The sequence below is a fragment of the Mirounga angustirostris genome, unplaced genomic scaffold (assembly GCF_029215605.1).
Source record: "Mirounga angustirostris isolate CCGP_5_RB_7025 unplaced genomic scaffold, mMirAng1.0.hap1 SCAF_8, whole genome shotgun sequence".
Classification (NCBI taxonomy): domain Eukaryota; kingdom Metazoa; phylum Chordata; class Mammalia; order Carnivora; family Phocidae; genus Mirounga; species Mirounga angustirostris.
This window is the reverse complement of record NW_026991716.1, coordinates 124,254,257-124,267,055: the sequence shown is the minus strand read 5'-3', so window position 1 is coordinate 124,267,055 and position 12,799 is coordinate 124,254,257. Positions and strand designations below refer to the sequence as shown.

Genomic DNA, 12,799 nt, shown 5'->3' with positions numbered 1-12,799 from the left:
ACAAAATACACAAAAGTCAGTCATATTTCTATACACTAGCAATGAACAACCTGAAAACAAAGTTAACATTTCCATTTATAATAACATCAAAAAGAATAAAATACTTAAGAATAAATCTAACCAAGGTGGTAAAAGACTTGTATATTCCTACACCTATTCAATGAAATATTCATGACAGAAATTAAAGAGAAGATAAATAAATTAAAAGACATCCTATGTTCATAGACTGGAAAACAATATTGTTAAGATGACAACACTACCTAAGTCTATGTACAGATTTAATGCAACCCCTATCAAAATTCCAATTGCATTTTCAGAAATAGAAAATCATCCTAAAAATTCATATGAGATCTCAAAGGTCCCCAAATAACCAAAACAATCTTGGAGAACTTTCAAAACTTACTACAAATTTATTAGAGTAATCAAAATAGGGTGGTACTGGCATAAGGGAAATAGACTAGAACAGACAGCCCAGAAATAAACCTTCACATATATGTCAACTGACTGACTTTTGATAATGGTGCCAAGATCATTCAATGGGGAAAGAATAGTCTTTTCAACAAATAGTGCTGAGAAAACTAAATATCCACATGTAAAACTAGATATCCAACTTCCAAAGTAGTTGGGATCTTACCTTCTACCACATACAGAATTAACTCCACCTGGATCAAAGAGAAAACCGTAAGAGCTAAAACTATAAAACTCTTAGAAGAAAGCATACAGGAGGGGCGCCTGGGTGGCTCAGCTGGTTAAGCGACTGCCTTCGGCTCAGGTCATGATCCTGGAGTCCTCGCATCGAGTCCCGCATCGAGTCCCGCATCGAGTCCCGCATCGAGTCCCACATCGAGTCCCGCATCGGGCTCCCTGCTCAGCAGGGAGTCTGCTTCTCCCTCTCCCGCTCCCTCCCCCTCTTGTGCTCTCTCTCTCTCACTCTCTCTCTCAAATAAATAAATAAAATCTTTAAAAAAAAAAAAAAAAAAGAAAGCATACAGGAAAGGCTTCATGACATGGATTTTGCACTGATTTTTTGGATTTAACACCAAACACTAGGCAACAAAAGAAAAATAAAATAAACTGGACTTCTTCAAAATTAAAAATTTTTGTGCATCAAAAGATACCATCAAGAAAGTGAAGACAGTCCACAAAATGGGAGAAAATATTTGAAGATCTTATATCTGATAGGGATTAATACTATTATTAATCTAATAGAGCCTCTAGTCCTAATTTCCAATTTATAAAAAAACAGGACAGAGGAACAAGTTAAACATTAGCCTGAGTTAAAAAACAGACATATCTAGCAAAAGAAGTATTCTAAAAGATAATTGGCCTGATAGGGGTGTTGTGCAAGATTAAAGAAAAGAGACAACAACAAAAATGCATGAACCTTGACTGAATCCTAGATTGTGGCTAGGGGGCAAGCAGAGAGCTTTAAAAGACATTCTTAAGATAACTGGGAAAATATAAGTCTATATATTATGCAAGGGAATGCACTCATCCTTAAGAAATGCACACTGACATAGTTAAGGGTAAAGTGTTATGATGTTTGAAACTTAGTTTTAAATAGTTCTGCACCACCCCCCAAATAAAAGGACAGAGAATATGACGTCAACAACTGCCAAATTTCAGTGGAAGGTATGAGTGATCACTGTACTATTTCTTCCTCTTTTCTGTAAACTTGAAAACTTTCAAAATAAAAAGTTTAGGGTAAGAAACCTTTAGGTTTCCACGAAACTACACAACTTAAAATGACTAAAATGGTGAATTTTAGATCATGGGATTTTAATCTCAAAACAAAACCCCCACCCCCAAATAACCCAGAGCTATGGGTATCTGACCCTGTGGAGCTACTGTGGAACTACCCTGCACAGCCTCATTCTCATACACCATGATGTGAAAGGCCATGACACTGGGTACAGTGGTGTTCTCATGGAGTTAGAAGGAAACACAGAATCTTTATGCAGAATTAAAAAGAAATTAGGATAAGATGTATTATATGATAAAATTACTTTTATATAATTTAATTGCTATTATTTATTTTAGAATGCATAGGAGGAAGCAAGTCATGATGATTTGGCCCCACAATTGGTTAAGAGTAAAATGCCAAAAGCAAACCAAACTGGCCACACACCTGGATTGATGGATGGAGGAGGTGGAGGTGGGAGAGGTCGGCCTTCTTTAATGGCTAGCGTACACTGCTTTGCCGATCGGATGGCATTAATGAGGTCTTCATGTTGTTGTCTCCAGTTAGATCTCCTCACAGGTTGAGGCTATAAAAAACAAAACCAATATATACTACCTAGACTGTACATCTCTCCACTGCTATTTTATTTTAAGATTATTTGCTATTTTAACCTGAGATTTAAATTTATAGGAAATAGGACTGAAATTTTGAGGGAAAAGAGAATTTGTTTTCAAAAGTACAAAAAAGGAGGTTTGGAAAATACAGTAATAAAATTTGCAAGTCACTGAAGTGAGGGAAAACACAAAATAACCGTCAGAAAAACAAGCTACAAAACTTTAAAGAAAAACTTAAATTTAAGATTAAAAAGGATTCTCTTCCAAGTTAATTGCTAGATTTAACGCTAGACTAATGAAAACATAAACGAGATTCTTTTTTGCCACATCTGGAAAATATCTGAAATACATTTCGAAATCTAAGTGAGCATGATTAAAAAGAAAACAGTAAAGGTGGATTATACTTACATGACATTACACTGCAATACCAAGCAAAAATGAAACCAGAGAGCCAAAAAGAGGCTTTAATGTACTTAAGGATGTAATCAAGAACAGTAAACAAGATATTGATAGTACCTTGGATTGAGGAGCCTTTCTCACAATGGGAATGTCAGTGCCCTGTAATCTTTGTTTCAAGGAATTGAAAGGTTTACGTTTTTTGTTGAAGAGTTTTCTACATATTGGTCCATGCCTTTCCTAGAAAAGAAACAGTGGGGATTAAAATTTTTAACATGTACAGTCACAAGGTTTGTACTCAGGCAGCCCCCATTGGAGTGACAGGGTTCACCTTCGGAGCCAAGTTCATTCTCCAACTCTCAAAGCACAGCAGAGCAAATCCATCTGGCTCTCTCCACCCTTGTTACACATCACTGGATATTGCGTGAGGGTAAGGTCAAGAAGAGGCCTCTGCAGCTACAGAGACTTACCTTGAATTTGGTTTTATATATTGAATTCTACCACTTGGGCTGTGTGAGTGGTTCCAGGCATTAAATAATGTTGAAAAGGCAAACTCTCTAGTTTAAATTGAAATAAATATTTCTGATAGTGAGCTAGGTACTCACTGAAGCCAAGGAAGTTCTCCTGATTATGTCTTCTGTTTGGTTTCCTGTGTCCACGATTCCCAAATTCCATGAGCAAGTCATCCAGTAACCTACCAGAGAATCTGAGTCCCAACAATCCTAATAGTTTTGCCATCCTTTTGAAACAGTCCTTTGCATACAGCAAGGGGAAACTTAGTTCCTACCAGTGGAACCTTCTCAGGAAAACTCTTCTTACCACTCAGCAATTTCAAAATTGAATTTAATGGGGTCACTTTTCTGCATACAGCAAATTAAACTACTTAACTGCCTCAAGAAGTGGAGAGGTTTCAAAGAAATATTTGAGAACATCTGCAAAAGACAACTGGGACAACCATACAAATAAATGAAGGATACACCAATTCCATTTACATTATGAAGATATTTTCCTTTAATTTATCCAAACATTTCACATCCATGAAGTCATTTATTTCAGAGCAAATCTAAGCATTTAATATTAAGTTTTACAATGTTACAATATTTAACATTTAACAGACGATCGGCAGGGAAAACATTCTTTACTCCAGCCAAGTAATCCTTTAAGTACTCAGCATTTCTAGTACATAAGACAGGGAATCAACACACAGAGCTCTCTGCCTGCGTACGACCCTTACAAAGTCTGTTACAGCATCACTATAGGATTACACCAACAACTTCCAACTAAATGTCCTCTTCCTTGGTGGATATGTAACTCATAATAGCTAACACACAGTTCCTTCGTCCAACAAAATACAGGGCTCTATAAAAATCCCTGCACCTTGTTACAAACAAGCCATACCATTTTATTTTATTTTTAAAGATTTATTTATTTATTTTAGGGAGAGAAAAAGAAAGACAGGAGGGGAGGGGGAGAGGGAGAGAAAGAATCTCCAGCAGACTCCCCACCGAGCGCAGAGCCCAATGTGGGGCTCCGTCCCAGGACCGAGATCATGACCTGAGCCGAAATCAAGAGTCAGACACTCAACCCACTGAGCCACCCAGGAGCCCCAAGCCATGCCATTTTAAATTAGAGAGAGATCGCTATCACTTGATCAAATGCTCTTTGTAGCCTAGAGATAGGCCTAGAAGTAAAACCCAAGAGGACCCAACACATTGGGGATGACATTTAGTGATCCCCAAATGGATGGTACCTTCTAGGTCTCAAACTCGTTCTTACGGGGTGCAGGCCTGGCTTGGCAAAAGGAACACACCGGTGGATTCCTGGGCCACAATAGGCCCTGGAGCTCCTGCTGCTAAATTCAGAAGTTCTAGCTATAGTTAACTAGAACAGATATTTCATTTTTAAAATTCCCCAGAGAAAGAAAACCTATAACCTCATTGTACAGTCTTTCACCCCAAATGCAGTCAGGTGTATAGTTTAAATCCTTTAAGTTTGGTTACATCTCCTTGATCTAAAATGTTCAAACTCGGAGTTGCATTATCACCTCAAGTTTTTTTTTTTAAACATTTTTCTTGGGAATCTCTTTATAACATTGGAATCTAATACCTGTTTGATTCCCTAATTTTGAAATTAAGCCTTTATTCCACTTTATAGGCATCAATCAGGGGCCTTGACATGTAGTTACTTTGAATCTGATTAACAATTAGATCTTGGAACAGGCCTTAACATCCATTTTGTTCAAATTACGTAAAATCCCTGAAATTGAAAGGTTCTGTCTTTATACGTGGCAAAGCAGGAAACAGAGGGAGGTTAAAGGACTTGTCAGAATTAGTGACAAATTTGAGGCTAAAAGCCAAGTTTCCAGATGCTCCAAATTCAACGTTCATTCCTCTTGACTAGCTAATTTCCCTGGTGCTTTGGCCTTAAAATTTGAATTTTTGATGCTTATAGAAAAGGCAAAAGAGCCAAAACCTCTCAAGAGACAATCAGCTGTGCCAAAACACTTTCATCTGGCATCCTTTTTCTAAGAGTACCATGTTTAATTAAGCTCCCTCTTGAATGGGGTGGCATCTATGTGCCTCGGTGTCCTCCGGACCTGCCAGCCATAGGTTAAGGACCTCTCTTCCCTTGCTTTCCCTCCACATCTGTCTTTAATCTTTGCCGCTGCAGCCTCCTCACTGACTTGACAGTTCATTTAACTCCAACGAAACACATCTACAAAATGTCTTTATGTTTACCAGAACATCTGCTGCAAAGCGTCTTCCACAGACTTCACAGGGAAGTAACTCCCGATTGCCATCTGTATAAGATCCAAAAGCACATGATGTTAGTTTCGTGGAACTGCCTGCCCGAGAAGAAATGACTAACTGGAGGGGACCTCGATAGCTTGATCGCCTCACTCTCTTTTCCCTCCCCACCAACTTCCTTCTCTTAGGAAGATACTTCATGAACTCAACCATCTTTTTTTTTCTAATATAGACTTCTCACTTCACTAACAGGTAAATTCCATGTCCTTCAGGCAACCAGAGTACAATTCTTTAACATATTCCTGAACTAAGTGCCTAATAGCTTTGCTTTAGACATAAATGCAAAGTTAATACTTTAGTATAAAGTCATAAATTATCTAATGGTAACATTTTTAAGATTTCTACTAGGATGTAAGGCCTATGTGTGTGCTAAATGAAGGTGTGACAATTTATCACAGATCATATGAAAAGTCACCTAATCATCAAATTTAAAATCTCCTGAGAATGGCACTCTCTCAATAAATGCTCTTTGCTGGAAAAACTCCTACCTCAGAGGAAGGGAGTATAAGATACTGATGAAATGGACCAGGTAGAACTAATGGGACTTCTATCCAAATCAGGAAAGATGGTACCATTACAATGCAGAAGGATGGGAAGATGAGCAACATCCTAAGGAGGGGTGTTTGGTCAGACTTCTTAATGAGGTCAGTGAGTAACACTCACTGCTAGCATTTTATATGCAGTAGTGAATGAGTGAGGGGCTGTAATCACAATGAGGTCACTACTTGCTATTGTTTTTAATATTCAACTAGTGTTTTTAAAAGTTAAATGAAGAATAAAGTCAATTAAAAAAAAAAAGAGGCTGAGACTGCACCCACATGTGCCCCATGTCTCAAAGTACCTGACCCACAGTAAGGTGTGCACAATAAAATACTTGTTGAATGTGTGGGCCAAACACCAACTGAGTTCCTACCTTAGGACCAATACTTCATTCTGTAACTACCTGCTACATGCAACTCTGTGGAAATATTGAGAGAAACCATACATGGGTCCAGCAGAGAAAAGGAGAGAGAGTGTGCCATTAAATGAAGTTAAGTGTCACAAGGAAAGGAAAACATTGTGGAATTCTGTAAAGGTTTCACCTCATTACTTTAAGTTCATCTGGAGTTGAGCATATAGATTAGAAAAGCTGATCATGGAGATGATGTTATATTAGACTAATAATCTGGGCTTTATTCTACAAACAAGGGGAACAATCAGGGACACTGAGTAGGAAGAATCTGAACAGAGCTGTGGACAGCTGAATGGATGGTAGTGGGGAGGGAAGATGCTATTTCAGTTAAAAAGCTAAAGGTGTAGGCCTGAAATGGAAAGAAAAGAGGAAATGAGAGACACTGTGCTCAAGGAATTGACAACATGACTAGATGTAGAAGGAGTGAGGTGACAAAGAGAACAGTGCAGGACTGAGAAGAGGGTCGGGCTGTGGACAGAAACAAAATTTGAGAAGAAGGGCCATCTTAGTAAGAAAAATGATCTCAGCTTTGGAAATACTGAGTTTGAGAGAGTCATCCAGCCAGCAGGATGGAAATGAGGGAGGTCAGAGCTAGAGACACAGATGTAGGCTTTGTTTGGAGAGTGATGTAAAGGCATGATATTGCCAGGGAAGAGGTCATGGAAAGAGAAGTACAGGGATGATCCCTAGGGAACTCCGTATTTAAGGGCCAAGAAGATGAGGATGATAAGCCAGAAGGAGAAACAGGAGAGAACAAGGTCATGGAAACCAAGAGAAGACAGTTTGAAAAAGGAAGGACTGATTAACAGGAATCAGATGGTAGCTCATTACAGACATTGTTGATTTAAATGATTTCTTCTCACATCTGCCAGATGGTATTGTATCTGCAACACAGGTCATCCATTACAGCATATAGAAATATTACTCTTCTTCTCTGTTCTTTTGGCCTTCTAACTCTGTAAAACGGAGTCTTATTTTTTTTTCAGCAAGCATATACTTACTAGTTAATAAAAGGACTCATTTTAATAATAAAACTGCTTTTTCTAAACCACTAATGGAAGATGATTTTTATTTTTATGAATAGTACTGTAACGTTTGTATGGTATTTTCCTGTTTCCTAAGCACTTTTCCTACAATAATCTCATTTACTCCTCACAGAGTTGGGACTATTTTTTTTTTTTAACAGGTAAGAAAACAAAGGTTCAAAGTTAGGGGACTTCTCAAAGACCACAGGTAGTTAAATGGTAACATGGAGACTCAAACCTAGGTTTCTATCTCCACAAGTATTAAAACTGCATTCAACCATCACCATAAATATAGGTATGCTGGTACTAACCTGCAATACAAATGGAAGTTCCTGAAGGATAAATAGCCTCTGATTTAAATCAGTGAGTTTTAATTAGCTCAATGAGTTTAAAAGAATGACAGATACAATAGGATTCAACTGAACACCTGAAATCGATGGACTACCGCTTTCTGAACCACTTTCAGTTCTGAAGCTTGACTGTAAGGAAGGGAACACCTGCCGAGTTACTCAGTCGAATTAAACATGGAGATCAAGGTCTATCGTGTTTGTGACAGAATGCTGTGTCACATGGAATATGTGATCACTAGAACCTTAGAAGAATCATTTAAAACAACCAAAATGCCTTGCAACAGGTGAATGGTTATACAGCTACATCCAAACCCTGGAATACTGTTCAACAACAGAACACTATTGATACATGCAACACCTGGATGGATCTCAATGCTGAGAAAACCCAATCTCAAAAGGTCACGTATTGTAAGATTCCATTTGTAGAACAATCTCAAAATGACAAAATTGGAGAGATGGAGAATAGATTAGTGATTGCCAACAGGGAGGGATGGTCGGGGAGGGAGATGGTTGTGACTATACAGAGTAGAATGAGGGTGACCTTTGAGTAGTGGAATAGTTATGGGGGCACCTAACTGGCTCAGTTGATACAGCATAGGACTCTTGGTCTCAGGGCTGTAACTTCGAGCCTTATGTTGGATGTAGAGATTCTTTAAAAAAAAAAAAATGGGGGGGGAGGAGAAAAGGAATAGTTCTAGAACCATATTGTGGTGGTGGGTGGTGGTTACACATGTAATAAAATGGTATGGAACTATAAATACACATTGTACCCATGTATATTTCCTGGGTTTGATATTGTACGAGTTATTTAAGCTGTAACTTAAGTTGGGGAAACTGGATAAAAGGTGAGTGGGAACTCTACTATTTTGCAATTCTTGCGCACTAATTTTGTCAAAATAAGAAGTTTAAAGAAATATCTGGGGTGAGCAAATTGTGACCAGTGGGTCAAATCTGAAGCTCTGTTTTTGTAAATAAAGTTTTATTGGCAAATACCCATTTGTTTACATGTCTATTGCGGCTTTCACACTACAACAGTAGAGTTGAGTAGTTAACAGAGACCACATGGCCTGCAAAGCCAAAAATCATACTAAGAAATAGGTTGCCAACCAGTGAATGAGAATGTAGTGATTAAAAAGGATTTGCAGGAGAAAAACCTGGAAAATGTTAATGATACATTTTTATACAAATAAAGACTACGAGTTACATAGATATGTACGTGTGTGTGTGTGTGTATACACAGCGGTTAAGAGTAAAGGTGATTAGTTTCCTGCATTTTCAATTTTTCTACAAAGATTATTATCATTTTAAGAATTAAAACAATGACATTTTAAAAAAGAACCTTTTGATAGAAAAGATTCTCAAACAATCAGTATCAACTTAGCTATTTCTATCTTTACCCTCTCTTACTTAATAGACTATAAAGTGGCCATTATTTTTATACATTGGCTATTATTTTTACACTTTGGTTTAAAATCTTAGACAATTTTTTCAATGAGGGAAAGAAAGTGACCTGGAAGCCATCAAAAGGTTTGTTTAGCATGTTAATAGTGAAAAATAAGCATTACAAAGATCTCAGTTCAAAAATTTTATAAGAAGCCTGGAGAGGATTATGGCTATAATGAAATTGGAAAAAATTCTACTTCTGACTAGACATTCACTTTCTGAGCTGGAAGTTAAGAATGCTTTGTGCACACACCTACCAATCCACATTTCCTTATAAAGGCATAGTAGAGAAGACAAAAGGAAGACATTTTCTCATTCAGTTGTCAGCAAGTCAAAGAACTCTTAAGTCCTTTGCAATCCAGAACATACAAACATTAGCAACATCGACATCTTCCATGGCCCTATGGTAAAGAGGGTAGCATATTGGCCTCAACTTACTCACTTACCTCAGGAACGTGAGTTCTGAAAGAAGAAAAGGAATTAAGGATGGCAGAGAGAACACTCCATCAAATTTTGCTTTCCACCGAAGCCCCAAAAAACTACAGTAAAGGAAAATAGAGACAAAGAAAACGGCAAGATCAGGGAAGAAAGACAATAAAAAAAAATTTGACTCTGGAAAACTGACAGACATGGTGACTTGGAGGACTTAAAACTACATTAGAATCCACTTCCCAAGCTGACAGTAGGGAGAACGAACCATCAAGATTTTTATCTTAAACCCTTCAAAGTCACAGGAATCCCCAGAGCAGCATATACCTCTGGGACTGGGATGAGATAAATGCGGAAGAGCGTGCTAAAATATGGAGGGACAAGATGAAAGTTTTCTGAAAAGAAGTTGATTCCTGGATCCCCTCCCTCACTCTACACCCCCTGGGTGACTGCCCTCTCCAACTCTAGCATTAAGTCTATTCTCCAAAAATGACAGAGGCCTATGCATGAGGCACTGCTGAAGGTACAGGTAGGCAGATATAGATATATACACATATTTATGGTTGACTCATTATTTGTAGTAGTTATATTCCATAAAGCCTCTGTGAGCACTGAATGAGCAAATACTGACTTAATACTTCTAGGGGGAATATAGGATTAGGCTCTTGTGAACCTCTGGTCACACTATTTTTATCAACCTATCAATGTACAACCTTGTTTTGTTTTTCTATTTAAAGACACCTTGCATAAATATATATTGTTGATTCAGTAACAGTGAACACTCATAGTGGGCAACACTGTAACTCATGCCTCGATGAAGCTTATCTAACAGATACATTTCCTCCATAAGGCACATCACAGCCTTCCTGCATTTCAACACAACATTTACGGGCCATTTTAAACAGTGAAATCACCAAGAAAAATTGTGAAAACATGAAAAATGTGGCATAGATTGTGAAAAGGACACTTGTTTACAGTATGAGAGCTGAAACAAGAAGGCAGAGAGAGCATCACCCTGTTTCACCTTTGCTGAGAACATGCATGTCGGGTGACTCGACCTTTTAACTGCTATGTGCAGGTCTGTGAATGACCATGAAAACACCATGCGTATTGATTTTAGAGTTTCAAATTTTAGCAAATAGGCAAATTTGCAGATAAGAACTTGATTAATGAAGTTGATGTGTGCGTATGTATGCAGTGATTAATCTAGTGATTCCTCTCATGAAGAGTGATGCTGAAAGCAGAGAATACACCTCAAACCTCCTTCCTCTACTTGGCTCAGAGAACTCTGTCTGCCAGACCCTTACTCTCAAGACAGAATGGAAACTTCCCGGAGAATCTAACCATTCCGTGACAAAATATATCTGTAGATACCAACACTGGGAAGACTCCCAAACAGCTCACCCAGACCACTCTACAATAAAGCTCAAAATCATAAAATGCCACTTATCCATTCAGAATTTCCAGTGTCTCCTTCCTCCAGTCTTAATCATGAGCCAACAGACAGGAATTTCCAAAGATCTGTGGAAAAACTCTAGCATGTAAGCCCAAAACAAATAAAAAAGCAATTTAAAGAAAAATTAAACTCTTAGAAATTAAAAGCCTTACAGGAGAAATGAAAAAACTCAAGGAAGATTGGAAGATAAAATTAGGGAAATTTCTCAGAAAGTAAAGTAAAAGGGCATAGAGATGGGAGAAGAAAAACATAATTCAAGTATCTCTCTCTGGTCCAGAAGGTCCTACTCCAAATAACAGTTCAAGAGAGAAAAGGAGAAAACCCAAGGAAGAAAATAAAAAAATTTAACGATTTCCAGAAGCCTTGAAAGGACAGGAGCTTCCATTGAAAAGACACAGCATGATGGATGAAAATCTATCTATAACATCATTGTGAAATTTCAGAACTCTGGAAACAGAGATTCTACCGAGATGAAAAAAAATACTTGACAAAAATATCAGGAATTAGAATGACTTCAGATTCCCATACAGTAAACTTGGAAATGAATGAGGAAAAATCCTTTAAACTTCTGAGGGAGAATAATCTACAACCTATAGTTTCATACCCAGCCAAACTATTGACCAAATATGGGGGTTGAGTACATTTCTCAACATGCAGGATTTAAAAAAGTTGACATCCCACGCACCATCTCAACAATTACTAGAGGATGTGCTTCACAACAAACAACGTGAGTAAAATATACAGCAAATAGGCAATTCAACACATGAGGGAGAGAAAATAATTCTCAGGATAACAGCTGGGAACCAGAACCAGAGAGCAACTAGTCCATACTGAAGAAATATAATGAAAAACAGACATGTTGAAGTCTGTCATGAGCATGATATTCATTGTCTTTGTAATCTGAGGTTAGTATGTCCTAGTGTATCTGGCTCCCACTGTTCTACACTTGGCTTGTTTGACCCTGTCCCATTGGAGTGCTTGTTCTTCCCTTCTTATTCTGACATCTAGATGAGTGGAGGACACTCCTTTCACTCCACAAGAAGGTTCTGCATTGATCTTGACATCACCATGATGTAAAATGTAAAATGAGCATATAACCACTAAACATATTTCTACAGGAGATCCAGGATGCTCCAGCTGTGGTCACTTGTGTTCCCTAGGAGTCAATCACCTAGCTCAACATCTCCTCTTGGGGCTCTTGTAAATTCTAGAAGCTAAACTCAGGCTCAGAGACTATTCAGCTCAAGGATGCCTTCATCAACTGGTAGTAAATATTGCCCTTATAAAGCCAGATTTGTGTTTCAAAACTAAACAAGATATTGTGCTTAGGAATACTATACAAACTGAGAGTTGTGGAGGGATGGGGTGGCACTGGGGAGGGTATGTATTATAGTGAGCACTGTGTGTTGTGGAAGACTGATGAAATGCAGACCTGTACCCCTGAAACAAATAATACGTTATATGTTAATTTAAAAAAAAAGGAATACCATACAGCTGATGATTAATACAACCTAGATAATACTTAAGAGTTACTGAGGGGAAAGAGTGAAATGAAACTGAGGATGGAACCACAGGTGGCTTCTATGTTCTATTTCTTAACCTGAACAGTGCCATGTTTTTGTTTTATTATACATTCTCGTAAAAGT

At 37.9% G+C, this 12,799-nt stretch overlaps 1 protein-coding gene across 4 annotated transcripts in view; it reads right to left on the bottom strand.

Annotated features, from left to right (window-relative positions):
- The window catches only part of ZC2HC1B (zinc finger C2HC-type containing 1B), a 44,695-nt gene that overhangs the window by 29,771 nt on the left and 2,125 nt on the right, over nucleotides 1-12,799 (bottom strand). For all 4 annotated transcript variants that reach the window (XR_010413403.1, XR_010413402.1, XR_010413404.1 and 1 more), the window contains exons 2-4: nucleotides 3,297-5,491; nucleotides 2,812-2,931; nucleotides 2,129-2,267 (exon numbers count right to left, since the gene is read on the bottom strand). Coding sequence is in view for 1 of the 4 variants with exons in the window: in XM_064597011.1 (XP_064453081.1) it covers nucleotides 2,129-2,267; nucleotides 2,812-2,931; nucleotides 3,297-3,377 (340 nt within the window). In the remaining 3 variants the exon portion in view is untranslated. The remainder of the gene's footprint in view (nucleotides 1-2,128; nucleotides 2,268-2,811; nucleotides 2,932-3,296; nucleotides 5,492-12,799) is intronic.